General features: G+C 36.9%; 1 protein-coding gene across 1 annotated transcript; it reads right to left on the bottom strand.

Moving 5' to 3' along the window:
* Positions 1–5,189: 5,189 nt before the first annotated feature.
* Positions 5,190–16,161, bottom strand: LOC132123949 (coagulation factor XIII A chain-like). Its single transcript, XM_059534640.1, has 15 exons — positions 16,047–16,161; positions 15,317–15,465; positions 15,014–15,196; positions 14,632–14,883; positions 14,351–14,469; positions 13,259–13,366; positions 13,000–13,177; positions 12,763–12,901; positions 10,962–11,065; positions 10,782–10,870; positions 10,524–10,677; positions 7,542–7,820; positions 7,261–7,421; positions 5,707–5,843; positions 5,190–5,425 (listed from the first exon to the last, which is right to left on the bottom strand). Exons 2-15 carry the CDS (start codon positions 15,435–15,437, stop codon positions 5,254–5,256), a joined length of 2,196 nt encoding a protein of 731 aa, XP_059390623.1. The 5' UTR covers positions 15,438–15,465; positions 16,047–16,161; the 3' UTR covers positions 5,190–5,253.
* Positions 16,162–17,786: the final 1,625 nt, after the last annotated feature.

Below are 17,786 nucleotides of genomic sequence, written 5' to 3'. Positions count from 1 at the left end.
GGGTTGTTGGCATGGGGCTCGGACTCGTGTGACATACTCGTGTGAGGAGTTCGGAGACTCGGGCACTGAGAACGTCCACATCCAGCACGGTGGTGTTGAGCTGGGTGGCATGCTGCCTGTTGAGCGAGAGCCGAGCAAAGCGGATCAGATCCCGCTGAATCCATAATATGGTCAGACTGTTCTGTCAGGAGAAAGCAGGCTGGATTCAGATGCGGGTAAACTCAAGGCTTTATTCACAAAGCGGAGACAGAGAAGATGAGTCACGTTTCACAGGTTTCACTCGCAGTGACAGGATGAACAGCAGATGAGTCACGTTTCACAGGTTTCACTCGCAGTGACAGGATGAACAGCAGATGAGTCACGTTTCACAGGTTTCACTCGCAGTGACAGGATGAACAGCAGATGCTACTAGGAGCTCTAGGCTTGTAAGAACTAGGGCAGAGAAATCAGCTAAACACACTGGAGCCTGAGGACAAGACACGACAGGGTGAGTACAAAGAGCTGCTAGATGATCGGAGCTATAGGTACGAATAACAACAGTCTGACAATAGACAGAGAAACACAGGGAATAATAAAGGGGAAAAATTAGAAGGACATAGAGAACAGGTGGCGAGCAATTAAGGTTAACAACAGGGAAACAAGGAAGGCGGGGAAAACACAAACAGGCAGACGCGGTGAGCTGTCAAACCATCCCAACACACACACACCCATACCAAAAAGACAGATGATTAGCCCCGAGACCCGACATTTTTTTTATAAGGAGCTGTTTTTGTTTTATACAGTATGCTGCTAAGAAAACACCATAGAAGATGGGTAAAGAATAGATCCATCATTGTTCAATGTAAAAAAAAAACATACTTTGTTAGTTTTAATAAATAAAAAAAAAAATTTAAAATCAAGGAAATTTATCTGCCAATTTTTTCTTTTTTGCTGTATCTAAAACGTACCGAACCGTACCGAACCGAACCGTGACACCAGTGTATTGTATCGAACCGAACCGTGAATTTTGTGAACCGTTACACCCCTAATATATATATATAATTGCATAAGTTTATATTTAATTTTTTTTATCAAGTGTACAGCTGTACAGTTTAATTTTTTGCATCTTGAAAAAAATATTTCTGTGTTCTTTATCCCTCTGTGTTGTGTTTAACTTTTTAGTTTGGAAGATCAATGATTCTTTAAATCTCCTTTGTGAATGCTTTAAATGTATAAATAGTCCTAACTTTAGATGAGCTCATAAAAATAGATAGCTGGCAATTACTAAATGTTTTATAAAAACCTGACTTTATCATGAATTACAGCTGGAATATATGTCAATAAAGCAGTTATAAGCAAACTGACCAACTATTATCATGTGTCTAAATAATAAGATTTATATATTTACACTAAAATAGTTAATTAATCTTTTAATTTCACTTTCTTAATGATCTCATAAACCACTGACAACTCCTTAATAACTGCTTTGTAAATAATGCAATCATTTATAAATGATAAATTGATCCTTAAAGTATGAAAAAATACAATGATTGAACTTTATAGATATGCTCAATAACAAAATATTTATAGCTGTATTTATGAACTGCTTAATAATGCCTATTAAAGGAGTGCTATTATGCTTTTTCACTTTTTCAACTTTAGTTAGTCTGTAATGTTGCTGTTTCAGCATAAAAAAGTTCTGCAAAGTTACAAAGCTGAAAGTTCAATTCAAAAGGAGATATTTTATTTAACAAAAATCACTTTTTAAAAACTACAACGAACAAATTGTTTGGAAGCATTTTCCGGGATTTGTGATAACACAAATATTGACGAATGGGATTTGAAAAAAGACTGGAAGAGAAAAAAAAAACTCCTTATATTCAGTTGTGCAGAATTATGAGGCACTTTTTCCTTTACTGATAAAATGAGCCAAAAAAAGACATTTTACTCAGACTGAAAAAAACAAAATTATTAGATCCTCATGAGAAATATTCAAAATTAGATCACTACATTAATTGCAAAGTAAAGACATGACCACTGGACAGCAAAATGCTTACTGGGTCAGAAGGGTCAGAAAAAAAAAGGTGGAGAAGAACAGAAACACATAAACCGCAAAAGAATTAAGAATTAAAGTGAAGAATTAGGTGTGAAACAATCAGGGTGTCACGGAGACGAACCCCGTGATTCCCTCTGCTGGGCAGCAGAGGGCACCCTCACCTGAATACTGACACGCATCCATCCATTCATTTACACTGACTACACTACATTTCCCACAAGCCCCGTCCTTGGACTCTGATCACCATCACAGGTGCAATTCATCAGGACTGTGTATATAAGCTGGACACCTATCATAACAGTTCAACGCGAAGTCTTGATTTGCTGTGTCTGTCATTTCTGAGCGTTACTACCTGTGTTTCTCTGATTCTCTGTTCTCCCTACTTGCTGATATTGCTGGTACTGACCATTGCCTGTACGACTACGAGTTTCTGCAATAAAGCCTGCACATGGATCCCATGTCGAGTTCTGGGTCATTACACAGGGAGCATTTAGTCTACAGTGCCACCATTTTCCAGAACTGCAACTTTCCTGGAGTCTACGAATTACAATGTGTCAGGTTCTGAAAGACGTAAAAAGATCCCAAAAAATGACTTAATTAGAATAGCACAACGTATTGTGGAATACTATATTAAAACTTTATATATAGGCTTTATGAACAGATAGGTTTTGAGAGATTCTTGAAGGACTAGCATCACCTCCTCTTGTACGACGGTTTGAGGAATATATCTTCCAGATAGTACCGCCGCTCCCTATATGCAGAGTACGCAGTCTTCGTAGAGCACCAATTTCCAGAGGGGGCACCATCCCAGTTGCTCAAAAAAAAAAACATGTGCCATTCTCCCATCCGCGATCGCGACCGCTCGCACCTCATGTTTGCGGATGAATGTTCGTTATTGATGGATGGACATCTATGCCCATGTAAAGGACATCAGCAATCCGGCACAGAGAAAAAAAAAATAAAAAAAGTAAAAAAGCAAAACAAAAACAGGCATAAAGTTGGCTTGCCATTGGACATTTGAGAGTCTCAAATTTAGGGACCGTCTCTAAAGTTACATGTGATATTGTTATACACTTTTCTAACATCAGTAGCATTTGAAGAGAATGACTTACAGTCATAAAAACAACTGTAATTGTTCATCTAGGTGACAGCTATAATGCACAATTAAATTGAATTTAAGTATCAATAGGATACTTGCACGTGTAGACTCTGGACCTAAATAGATTGATATGCCCAAATTCAGTTATAGTCATAGCACCACCTATTGGCAACAGGAAGTGACATACAACCCGAATTCCGGAAAAGTTGGGACGTTTTTTAAATTTTAATAAAATGAAAACTAAAGGAATTTCAAATCACATGAGCCAATATTTTATTCACAATAGAACATAGATAACGTAGCAAATGTTTAAACTGAGAAATTTTACACTTTTATCCACTTAATTAGCTCATTTAAAATTTAATGCCTGCTACAGGTCTCAAAATAGTTGGGACGGGGCATGTCGTTAAAGGGAGTGTCCATGGTGGCCTGACAAATTTTGATGTTTCGCCATGAAAAAGGAAGTTGCTGTAACTCAAACATACAATGTCCAATCTGCCCCAAACTTCACATGTTAGATAAGACTTCTGCCCTTAACAGATCTACATGCCCATATTCAGTTATAGTCATAGCGCCACCTGCTGGGAACAGGAAGTGACATATTTTACGCTGCGACAAACTACTCCTAGAAATCTTTTGACATTAATGTATTTTTTGTGGTCAGTCTAATCTAAAGGCCTGTGCAATGTTAAATTGTGGAGATCTTGAGGTTTCGTTAAAGGGCGTATCCATGGCGCCATGACATATTTTGATGTTTCGCCATGAAAAAGGAAGTTGCTGTAACTCAGACATACAATGTCCAATCTGCCCCAAACTTCACATGTTAGATAAGACTTCTGCCCTTAACAGACCTACATGCCCATATTCAGTTATAGTCATGGCGCCACCTGCTGGCAACAGGAAGTGACATTTTACACTGCGACAAAGTAGTCCTAGAAATTTTTTGACATTAATGTATTTTTTGTGGTCAGTCTAATCTAAATCTATCCCCTAAATAGAATAGATTCATATTGGGATTTTAATTATTGAATTGCTTTTTTCCGAATTGGATTGTGGGACATTAAATAATGAGTGAATAATAAATTAGGCAACTATAGAATTAAATTTATTGAAATCATAGCCCTTTGAGATGTAACATCTAATTTTCAAGGGGGTCCTATAAACACAAAAAAAATAATTTTACAACATAAATTTAACAACCAAACAAAACATGATCACACACAAATATAAAAAAGCAAAAGACAAGCTCAACCAGTCCCCCACTCCTGCAGCATGATAACAAAACAATCTTAGTCATACATAAGCAGATTCAATTTAAGAAAACATAGAAACAATAGAGATATCCTAAAACAACAAAAGGAAGTAGCAGATCACATTCTAATGGTTTCCACTACAATTTCTATTAACTATTAAGCATTAAAACCATACAAAAAAATAAAGTTTTTTGTGCGTGTGCCTGTTTCACAATTAAAAAAATGTCAAATCAAACAGGCTTGGAATGGCATGAGGTGAGTATGCTAAATGATGACAGGTCTTATAAATAATTGTATATATCTTATATGCAAATATGAGTGTTTGTGTCCAAATAAAAATTGCAATAATTGTGTTCATCGAAAAGCATTCATGATAACCATTTATTGTTGATTTGCATTAGTACAACATAGGTTATGGCATTAGAGCACAGTTAATACAGTTAATACAGTAAGTTAGTTAAGATTCCTTCCAACCAGAGAAAACATTTCCCCAAACAAAACATGTTACAGATCACTAGGGATTTCAATGGATGTCATTATTAATTATAGTTCTCACACTTTCTGATTTAAAAGGATAGTATCCAAACCTGCATAAATTTCTCTTCTGCTTTTCAAAATATCGGTTGTGTTCCACAGAACAATGAAAGTCATAAAGGTTTAGGGGGAAAAAAACATCCTTTTTAAGTGAGCTATTATTTTAACTTCAGTAGATGTAATCTAAAGTAGATGTAATATTAAATTATTTAATTCTTGGTAAAAAATAAAAATAAAATAAAAAAATAAAATCTAAGCAAAACAAAGCCATGTTTTCACTGCAAAAGTGTTTTCTCTCCCATTCCTCTTTCCCTGTCTTTTCTCTATCTTGATCACAGTATCACTCTTTGTTCGTTATTTTGGTCTTGCACTACTTCAAATTCCAGCTTATTGGTGACCTGTCTCAGTAGAGGGCAATCTAGACACGCCATCAGCACCTTCTTCCCCAGAGACTGAGGGATCAGCAACACTTTATACATCACCGAGGCACCAGGTAATATCTGGCTGCAAGTGGAAACACACACAAAAGAGACAAAATATTTTCAGAACTAAGCCAAAGGTGTATTTGGTTTTCTATGTATGCAACATGACTGCAACATTAACTGGAGTCACCACAAAATAAATAATTGAATGTATATTGATAGTGTTTATGCACAAAAACAAATACCATATATGTCTTTGTAAATGTCTGGACATGTTTATTGTTGTATGGTGTAGTAGTTATTGAGACATCTGTGTGTGTTTGCTTTATTTCACCTGCCAGTGTGATAGAAATAAAAGGTCACCTGTATTTCTTCAATTTGGTCGGTATCAGACCAGGTCCATCAACACGAAGCTGAACATCTTTCATGGTGAAATTATAGGGATTTAGGAATTCCACACTGACCACGAGTTCCTTGCCAATCCGGGGAGATCCAGTCATCTGTTGGTGATAATTTATAATGTAGGGCACCAACAAACATTTACTTTTCTTTTACAAAGCTCTTTGTGCATTTTTTTTTTTCATTTACAACACAACTATGCAAGTTGCATGTACAAAATACAATAGTACTGTACAAATATGATATATAAGAATATATAACAGCACCTTCATAAGAAGAATAAAATAAAAAAACACTGATGCACATTCTTTATTTATAATTTTGTAGAAACACAGTTAAAAGTCGTTTTGAAATCAAAATTGACAAATCTTAATTTTTAATGGAATACTGCAGTATGTATTAGAAATGATTGATCTATGCATATAATTAGGTTCCCCTTCATCTCGTAACAACATCTCTTCTCTGGTGACATTTTTACTGGTAGAGAAAAACAATCAGTCAACTCCCAATGGACAAAATCATGTACCACCTGACAATTTTCCTTGTTTTAGAATCCATTTCATACACTACAATTGTCCCGATCGTCAGCTGGAGTGCCCATGAACTCCAGTAGAGGGCACCCCACTCAGGAGTCTTGTATTTGGTGTACATTTCCATTCCCTACTCCATTTCCCATAATCCCATGCTTAGGGCTAATCACCACCAGGTGTTCCCCATTTCTACTCCCCTATATATACTGTGTTTGGACTCTCAATGATTGTGAAGTCTTGTTTAGCCCCGTCTGACATTTCCGAGCGTTTTCCTGGCATTTGTTTCCTGCGGTATCTGATCTTGCATTGTTTATATCACCTGTGTTTCTCTGCTGCCTGCCCTGACCTCTGCCTGTTACTGTTTCTGATTTTGGATATCCCTTGACATACTTGACGCTGTTGTTTGATTACTGCCTGTTTGACCACTCTATAATAAACTACTTTATATGGATCCAACCGTCTCTGACTCCTTGTAACAACCATAGGGCAGAAAAGACTATTACAACTTCTGTTTCATACCAACTTTTTGTAAAAAAGGAGCATCGCCAATAAGCTCCGACCAAATGACTTACAACTTCCCGACAAGTAAAAAGGAATTTCCCATGAGAAACTGAATTCAACTTAACTCTGCTTTACCAATTGTTATTAAAACTAAAAGAATTGTGAAATTGTGAAATCTGCACCCCTGAAGCCAGAGTTGTATGGAATGTTTCAGATTTATTTTACAGTGTTGCTATTGTTTTTTTATAGTAATGAATGATAAACCTTTTTTTTATTAAGGTTCATTTTAGTGAGTTACTTTCGACTGTTTTTGTCCTTTGAATAGAAGTGAATCAATAAAGACAGGTTTGGGACAACATGAGGGTGAGTAAATTATGACAGAATGTACATTTGTGACATATTTCTAAATCGATATCAAGTGTGAACTCAAATGAATACCCAGCCCTAACCACGGGCTCCCTTAACAATTGTTATTAAAGGCGTTTACCTTCATTGTGAGTTCAGGAGGAAGAAGACTGACAACTGTCATCGTGGAAAGGGAAGTGTCACTTTCCTTAACTTGCCCATATACCACGAAGAGCAGGTTGGACTTATCCACAAGGAAGGACATGTACTCCGAAGCCATGACATCTATTGTCAGGGATTTAGCTGTAAAGATATTATGATCACACTATGAACTAATCCGTTTACAAATTTTGTAGAATTGCTTAGAACTTTATAGCTCTATAGCTTTATAGAGTTTTACTGAAACACTTGTGTTGGACTCACTCGACGAGGCTTCCACGAATGCAGATTTGTCCTCAAACATAAAAGTTTTGCTAGTGACGCCCGTGTAATACACCACACAGCCAGTGATGACAGCGCTGACGGTGCAGGTTTGGCTGGTCTGGTTCTTAATGTTCAGAGTCAGCTGGAGGTTTTCTCCAATTTTGATGGCGTCAGCCTGGAGCTCAATGTCCACACCTGCTTCTGGGGGTGTCAAGTAATCCCTGGAACGGACACCATGGTCCTCTGCAAACTGCATGATTTCTTTCTCCTTGAGACTTCCTAGAGTTATGAAGGTTGAAGGCAAAATATTGGCATTTTCCATCGGTCTGAGACCGATCGTTTGAATCACATTGCTATATTGAAGGCAGCTCTCCTGGTCTAATTTCACATTGCTTTTTAATTCTGTAGATTGATGTTTCATTTTATTGGAGGATAGGGGGTCCTCAAGATAGCGCCAAACATTTACACACTCGCACATAAAGCTCTTCCTAACAACCAACCACCCCAACCTGTCCCAAGTCTGTCCAAAGCGTATTCACATAAACAGTATAGTATGATATTAAGATATTACAGGAGAGAACCATATTTGACGAAGCCACCAAAACAAACAAATACATAACCTGCATATACATACAGTACATATACAGAAATACATACCTACATACACATACATACACATATGCACACAAAAACATGCATGTATGCATACATACACATGTACACATACATATACATGCACATATTCTCTCAAACATACATGCATACATAATCTCTTACATACAGGTCATTCATCAGGGAAACATTTACATTGGTCACAGGATAGCAAGTTAAAGGGCTGACTTAAAGAGTGGAAAGGAAGAGATGGACCTTAAGGAACAAGGTAAGCTGTTCCAATCAGAGGGGGCTTTAAATTTAAAAGCACGTCTTCCGATTTCTTTAGATATATTTGGGACAGAAAAAAAGAGATGATCAAGGTGTCTCATGCCATAGGTTGACCTATATAGGACTAAATGTTGCTTCAAATAAGGAGGATAATTAAAAAAGAACATTTATAGACAAACTGAAGCCAGTGTAGCTGTTGTCTGGCCTTTGGTGATAAGAGATTAAATTGTTGATACATATGACAATGATGGGTTAGAAACGGACATCTCAACACAAATCTACAGAGACTGTTATAGACAACATTTAGGGATTTAAGTTGTGATTCTGTTGTACTCATAAAGACAAAGTCAGCATAATCAATAATAGGAAATAAGAGCTGTGTTACAAATCTTAATCTAATCTAATCTTGTGTGAAGCAATTAATTAAACGGTATAATAGTCTTAAATTATAGTTGACTTTTTTTACTATAGAGTCAATATGAGGCCTGAAGGAGAGGCTGGAGTCGAGCCAGAGGCCCAAATATTTAACTTCCTCAACATTCTCCATAAGTGTACCATCTGAGAATTTAATTATTAGACTATTACCTTGGTTATGTCGGGCAGACCTAGTGGAAAATAACATACTATATGACTTACTTTTATTCAGTATAAGTCCATTATCCAAAAACCACTTTTGAGTAGCATTAAAATCAAGTTGCAGTGAGGATTGAATTGAATTAATGTCACGTTTTGAAAAGTAAATAACTGTATCATCGGCATACAAGAGCATTTGACTGTCAGAGCACATTTGTGGGAGGTCATTAATGAAAATAGATAAAATAAAAGAGGGCCTAAACAAGAACCTTGTGGAACACCCTTTTCCATTATCATGAACTGAGAGAGAGCGCCACTGAAAATTACACACTGACGTCTGTAGTGAAGATATGAGTTAAACCATAAAATGGACTGTTCAGAGAGACAAATGTTATAGAATTTATCAAGGAGAATATAATCATCAACCAGATCAAACACTTTGGTAAGATCTATAAATATTGCTCCAGTGGACATATTATTGTCCAAAGAAGATGTAGCATTGTTAACAAATTTTGTAAGAACAGTAGTGGTGGAGTAATTGGGCCTAAAACCTGATTGGTTTGGAGAACAAATTGAAAACTTATTAATGTATTTAAACAATCTCTTGAATATAATTTTTTCAAATACTTTTACTACATTATTAATAATTGAGATTGGTCTGTAATTGTTAGGATCAAGAGGATCACCACTTTTGTATAAAGGTGTTACTCTAGCACACTTCCACATGACTGGAACTTTACAAGTAGACATAGATAAATTACATAGATCACATAATGGATATGCTAGAACATGAGAGGCAATCTTAATAAACTTTATCTCCAAACCATCTATACCAACACCACTTCCAGATTTAATTTTGGAGATTGCCTGCTGTACCTCAGTAGGAAGAATTGTGGTAAATGAGAAAGAACTGTTTGCTACATTACTTTTTACGGAGTTGGAGTAACAGAAATCAGGTGGATGTAAATTACAAACAGAAGAAAAGTGCTGATTAAAGGCATTAGCCACAGAAGTTGGATCACTTATAATATTATTATTTATTCTTAGTTTTACAAGGGAATAATTTAATAGGGAATTTTTATAGAAGTCAGATTTGGCATTTCTTGTTTTAACAGTAAATACAATTCTTAATCGCTCATATTCAGTCCAATCTGCCAGATCTTTTGTTAAATGGTATTTTTTCCCAGGCCTTGTCCCTTTGCTTAAATAGATATACAGTATTAAGTCACAAGTATTCCATGGTAAATGTCTACCCTTCACTTTGACCTATGCCCATGGAGCATATTTATCTAAAACTTTTAATACCTCAGTATAAAAGAAATTCCAGGCATCATCAACATAAGGAATTAATTCCATCCTGTTCCAATTAATACATAACAAATCTTGAATAAATGCATCATTAATCATATTTTTAAATTGTCTTACCTTGATTATTTTAGGTGGTAGACGAGGTAACCTTATTTTCCAGATACAAAAGATAACTGAATGGTCACTAAAACAATGAAGTGAAAGTGATATGAAACATACCTTCTGGGTATTTATAGTTAAACGTGATGTCCTCATAATCACTGCTGTCCTTCTTTTGAGTCAAAATGAGCTTTCCCACATACACAGTGTCTACTCCGATAATCTTCAGATTTCCATACTTATCAGCCTTATAGTATATCACATCACTGTTTATCTGAAGACAGGAAATATATATATTTTTTCCATGTCTATTTGCATCTAGCTAAGATTTTATTATAAATATACAGGGTAAAAGCAAGAACATTGACATGCTTTTACCTCTGCAAAGACGAACTTTGCATCGAATGGATAGCTGACCTCTCCCTCTTTGATGGCATTGACAGACGCTGGGCCACATCGATAAAGACCTGTATGGGACATGTAAAATAACATATATATAAACTTGGGTCAAAAAGGCACTGCTATCATTCTTTTATGATGTGGCAGAAGTCATGATACCATCACTGGTCTCCTGAGGGGTGCAGTCTATCACTTGCCAGCCAGAGAACTTTTCAGGCAGATCAGGCCTCTTCATGTATACCTCATTCCAGACGTGGAAGTTCCTGTCACATACAGAATTGCATCTAAACATATTACTAACTAACCTCACAATAGAATTATATTGGCTTCATAGTTTATCTTTTTTGTTGTTGTTTTTTTGTTTACTAAATAGTAAAAATGGCTACAGTGTCGAAGTCTGCATTAACAATGGCACACACACACACACAAAATCCATAAATCTGTTTTTTGTTGTTTCAAATATTGTTGCATTGTGTAAAAGAAAAATCCGCACAAGATTTGATTTTTCACACAAGCTCTGAGCCACTTTAATCAGATACATATCCAATATCTGGACATCTATGTCTACGATATTGGACACGTTTGTCTAAACACGTAAATCTGATTCCCTTTGGAATTTCAAGCCATCACAAGGCGAGGGAGATGCATTTGCCCAAGAAAGAAAAAATACAGTTCTGGCATGAAACTCTGATGGTGCATTGCAATAGGTCTAACTCAATCTGATGTAATGACATCATTATTACATGACACAGTTGATTGGTTCTCTCCTGTACTGGTTACCAATGAGCTTGCTGCTCAGCATTCAAATATATGACTAGAGCTTGCCGTAGCAGTGCAGCTTGCTTCAGAAACCTTCCACCTTCCCCACATCTGTATAGATCTGCGACGAGGTGATTCATGTATACTATGGGGTTATTTAATGTATGTAATATTTGCATCAGCAATATTTCTTACACACTCATAGCAGCATGTTTTGGATGTATTGGCAAATACATTAACATTATCATGTACATTACCATGCCAATCCCTCCGAGAGTTGTGATGACAGAACTTTACTTTGTCAAATTATGAAGCATACTGTATGTTGCCTGTATGTGCTCAAACAAAAACTTTATTATCTAGTATTCAGGAGCGAAGAAACTTGTTTTGGGATGCTGTCTCATGAATTTTATAAATAAAATATCTTTGCTACATTATATTTTAATGGTGATAAAGGTGATAAAAATGTCACTGTTTTTTGAGTAATCAAACAACTCTAAAGAACAGTAGATAAAACAGCTTACATTATTTTATCTGTTCAGTCAAAATTTGCACAACAAACATCGTTGACAATTTAAATTTGTCCATGTCCATGCTGGCAAGTGATAATGGTATAAGGGGGATGATCACAGCCGGTATGCATTAAAGTCAAAGAACCAGCTGATTTGAACTATTATTTTCATTTACGGCTGTTCAAAACCCAAGGGTCTACTGAGTCTCTGAAAATGATAACCAGTGGAACTGGTCTAGTTTGGGAGGGGATTTAAGTTAATGAAGATATCAGGTACTAGTCATTGTCTTAAGTGAATGTAAACAGATGGGACAAAAAATTGGAAATGTTCAAATGATCAGACCTGTGCATTAAATAAACACAGCTTGTTATTTCTTGTTATAACAAAGGCACCAGTTTTCTGCCATACAGAATTGTGGACCTCTTGGATGTAATCTTGTTTAGGTACGCAAAGCACTCGTTAGCCTGTCATTAGCGTTTTCATTCGTACCTATCGCTGTTTTCTTTTCTCCTCCTCTCTCTCACTACTTTCTCTCACTCAAGTTTTTCACAAGTTCATCAAACATTTTGTCGTTTTGCATTTTGCATTATTGACACACTGTTTTCTTAATGAATGTTGTTCAGTTGCTTTGATGCAATGTACTTTGTCTAAAGCGCTATATAAATAAAGGTGACTTTAGGGAATCTCACCAGATCGAATCTTTTATTCGGCTTCGGTCCCATTTCCCATCTTCGTCCAGCACAATGTCTGTCTTCAGGTTGCCTGTGTTGTCAACAGCAGAGTGGAAAGTGGTGATGACCCGTGCAGGGATCCCGAGACAACGCGTAACTGGGTGGGGGACAGGAACAGTTGTTGCAAATAATGATGTAGAATTTTGACATAATGTTTTATGAAGAAAATGTCTTAAACAGATGGGCCATACTCACAAGTGTTCATCACGCCGGAAAACACCCAGCACTGTGCAAAGCGCACAGGCTCACAACCTTCATTGACATATTTGAGCAGGATTTCAGGGCTTCCGGTCCAGGCAGTGGGTGCTGTGCCATCGGAGTAGTCACCACTCCAGTTGCCAACCATGACACCTTTATCGTCTTGGGCGTTCAGCTGAAAATATACCAGCAAATACAAAATGGTTACGTGTTCATGGAATTATCCATAACTTTAATTCTTATTATCAAATCATACCAGAGCTGATGCTTGCCGAACTACTTCAATGACATTTCCACGGTACATTAGCGGTACTTTCCCATTATCCATTACCAACAGACAGGCATCCAGAATCCCCTTTTCAAACTATAGTAAACCAAATAGGATGTTAATAACAATAACCGGCAATAACACGGCAATAACACGATAGAGGTGCCCTCACCGAACCCCCAACTGCTCCCTGGGCGCTGCAGCATAAATGGCTGCCCACTGCTCTGTGTGTGTGTGTGTGTGTGTGTGTGTGTGTGTGTGTGTGTGTGTTCACTGCTGTGTGTGTGCACTTTGGATGGGTTAAATGCAGAGCACGAATTCTGAGTATGGGTCACCATACTTGGCTGTATGTCACTTCACTTTCACATATGAGTAGTCTCGCTCCCTCAGTCAAAGTCAAGGTGTTTGGGGTCTATCCATATAAATTTCCCTCCTCTTGATGAAGTGGAAAGTACCTTAAAATGGTAGCAGGGATTCCCCAAAGGGTAAGTGCTCAGGGAAGTTTGCATGTATGTCTAAGAGCAAAGTGGAATGCACTCTAGGATGTTTCTCAATTGAATGGCTGCATCCTAGTGAGGCTGTGTCCTTCATAGACCAGTCTTTCTCAGCTTCTAGACTCGAGTCATCCTCAGCATTGAACACTAGAATGAGATGATCTAGTGGGTCCCAGTGGCAATGTCATAAAGGTTCATTATGAAAATCAGTATGCTCAATGCAGTCTAATTTTCCATCTTTGTTAGTGTGTGTGTGGTTTGGCATGTGTACAAAGGATTGTGGGTAATTGGAAGACACAAAGGATACACTTGATACATCTTACAAGGATCATTCAAGTTGAGATGGGCTTCGATGGTGTGGCAGCCGAAGTATGCAACCTTACTAAGATGCAGCTTTTTGATTGAGAAACACCCCTATAAATTTCTAGGCAGGTGTGTTTGAGCTTTTTGGAGCTATACTCTGTAGGAAAATGGCCCACTTGAAGCAACATTAACCCCTAGGTTAGACTGTATATGTGCATGAGCACAGTGGGAGGAATTTTTTTTTATGCCTGATGTGAAGAAACATCTCCAGATTACTGCCAACCTGCCCAAAGTTCCATGCATTGGAGGTTACATTTTTGTAACCTCCACTGAAGATGGTCCCCACATCATTCATCACATACTCCTGTCTGTCGTCCTCGTTGTCCATGTACACTTGATCCTCTGGGTAACAACACACACAAAATGCATGTGTCATCACATGAGTAGTAAGATAATAATGGTCCAGTGTCCGAGCAAATTTACAGACTTATCAAAGGTACCTTGTTTGACAAGTTCATGCTACAAATATTAAAATTGTTTCCAGTGTGTTACAGTTGTACTCACCAGGGTCCCAAGGATTGAACAGCACATAGAAATCAGTGTCGGGGTTCCTCGGAGTGCGCTGTTTTCCCAAATCAGTAATTACTGCTATAAAGATGCGGAATCGGCCAATGATGCAGCTGGCGTCAGGTGTTATGCCCACTGTCACTTCATTGGCTTTTGTTTCCACCACACGACACTTCCATCGCCTGTTTTGTTTCATTTTTCCAATAGACACATTGATGTAGGTGCCATTTTTTGCATTAGGTGAACTGCCTGTGATGAGCAAATCAGCAGATTTAACCTGTGCTAGGCTATGGAGATATATCATGTACTGCATCTTCATTACAGAGGCTTTATGTAGGTTGTCATGTTTTAAAAAGTTTTACTAAACGCAGAAGCTCACCAATCATGAACTCCAGCTGCACCATATCCTGCTCTGCATTGAAGTCCCGGTTTAGACTGATGATGATGGTGAACTCTTTATTTCTGCGCACAATTAGACTGGAACTCTGGTACTTGTCTGTGTAATGTTTTTTTCTGTTGTCCACCACACGCATGTCAAACCTCACCACGTACAGACCTGCAGCTTTTTTTTTTTTTTTTTTTTTTTTTTTAAAGAAGATGTACTTTCACAAACTGTGGAAAATATTTGAATATTTTATGTGCAGAATGGCATGCATAAATGCAAACATGAGTAAGACTTTACCTCCATCTGGGGGTCCCCTTGGCTTCCAAGCATCCGAAGACTCATCAAGTATGTTAGACTCCTGTGAGTTTGAGTTGGCAAAGGAAAAACGGCCGAGTTGGTGTTCCCATTTCAGTGACATGATGTGCACAAAATGTCTTGACGTTAACCTGAATGACAGATGATTTAAATGTTGGAAACATACAGCCATACAGACAGTTCTTTAGGGCTGGGAGTCAACTCCTTGCTTCCAAGTCAATTCTCGATTCTCAACAACTTGGAAGCAAGAAACTGATTCCAAAAATTTGGGGTAAAGTTGCCTTTTTCGGTTAAATACAGCAATTGGTGCTTGCTTAAGTTAATTAGGTTCACTGTTTAATTCAGACACACAATTCAGACACTGATGCACAAGTGTGAATTAGTGATAATTTAGCTTAAAAAGTGAAACTGGCTTGTCTGTTGTCTGCAATGGAAGGTTTTGAGCGATGCTTTGATTACATGAAGAGATCTAGGATGCTTATAATAATCAATGAATACAAAGGGAATTTGCATCCAAGTCGGATCCAAAAATTTCTGAAACGAACATCCCTACACTTTTGAGAATACATCACCTAAGGCATGGCAGAAGTAAAAAAAAAAAAAACTCTGTGTACTTAGCAGTATAAACAAAACAAAACTAAACAGCCTTGTATGTAATGCTAAAGTGTTTAGAAATACATTTGAAAACTGTCATTAAAAGTGTAGAACTCACAGTCTCTGTAGAAGAGTAGATGGTCTGCTGAGAAGCTCCAGGCAGATGTGTTGATGAAGAGCCCCATGCTGATTAATATACGCTCAGGACTTCCTCTTCCACTGGAGAAAAACACCTCCAAGGAACCACAGCCTCCAAAGTCAAGAGGATCCCAAGATCAGGTCAGTCTGACAGACAAATCTGTGACCTTGATTCTGATTCTCGATGACAACAGCATATTCAGACCATCACTAACAATAGATGAGATGATAATAATATAAATCCTATGGTATTAAATGGTCCTTAGAGTCTTTTGCATGTTTGAAGACCACTAAATCATTGATGTAAGATTTACACTCAATACATTTCAAGATGAAATGAGTTGAAAATAAAGGGAAAATATTCTAATCTGATTTTGCAGAAAGCATTAACAATCATCAGCAATATAATAAAATATCAATACAGATGACTACATGTGACCATTGTATTTTAAAACCAAAATTATTATGCATCAGATATAATTCCTTCATCAGAAAGAATGTGCTTTAGTGCGCCAGTCCAAAAGCTTGAAGGATCGAAAGGAAGTGTTTTGGTACACCAAAACGTGCTGGAATATGTGACTTTATTTCACATCATAGTGGATATGATGGATAGATCTGTGTATGAATGTGCTGATCACCATTCTTTAAAACATCAACAACATTTTACTCAATATGTATTTGTTATTTATCATACTTCCAAAAGCCAGGTTTTATTATACTCACACTGTATTGTCTTATTAAATCTACTTATAATCTTCATTGTGTACGGTGAGCTAAATTGCAGTTACCTTCAGCCAAAAAGATTTTACTGTAGCTTTACTTTTGTATTTTTCTGTAAATTTTTTTTTTTTTTTTTTTTGATTCCAGCAAAGCCATTGACTTTAGTTTGATCCCCAAGGACAGAGCAAAAATGCCTCCAAAATTCTTTTTTTTTTTTTTTTTGGAATGCCATAATGATTGCAAATATATATTAAAATATGTTTTATAACACTTATCTCATAACAGTATTTATGCAACAGTAATTTGATTGTCAGTGTATTTATGCCACCTCTGATCTGCATACAGACTCAATGCCACTTCAGATGCTGATTAAAACGTATTATTCATATTTAATTCATTGATTACATTTAAATTACGAATTTAAAATAAAGGTTAACACATATATCTGATATGGTTAGACAAAAATCCTTTATAAATGTTCTAAAAATAGAAATCAATTTAGAGTGACAAATATTGCCCCTTAATGGAAAAAATAACATTTCTGTACTGATCTAATGTTGTAGGACTGTACCTTCAGTGAACTCTAGGTCAGATAAAACCTCAGTTGTTATGGGAGATGATGCATAGACGGTTGGTGTTACATTTTTACCCATATAAAGTTCAAACCTGTTTCCTCTTTTTCTCATCAAACTCTCTTGATCCATAAAATAATATATGAGCTGATACTGACAGCACCAGCATAAGCAGTCCTAAACAATGCTGTATTTATATATATAAGAGAATGGTTAGTTAATCTGCTTTTCTACCTCCTAGACTAGCAAATAAAAATGACTTGGAAAGTGAAACTCTGAAATATAACAAATATTTTTATTTCATTATAGAAGGTGCTGGCTTGAAAACATGTAAATGTAAATGAATATTTGATTTGATTGTGATGCTTTTGTTGAACTCTATACATGAGGCATCGTGTAAAACAGAGGTCAGGGTGGACGAGACGCCG

The sequence above is a fragment of the Carassius carassius genome, chromosome 42 (genome assembly GCF_963082965.1).
Source record: "Carassius carassius chromosome 42, fCarCar2.1, whole genome shotgun sequence".
Taxonomy (NCBI): domain Eukaryota; kingdom Metazoa; phylum Chordata; class Actinopteri; order Cypriniformes; family Cyprinidae; genus Carassius; species Carassius carassius.
Note: the sequence above shows the minus strand (reverse complement) of the source record. Positions and strands in the feature narration are given on the sequence as shown.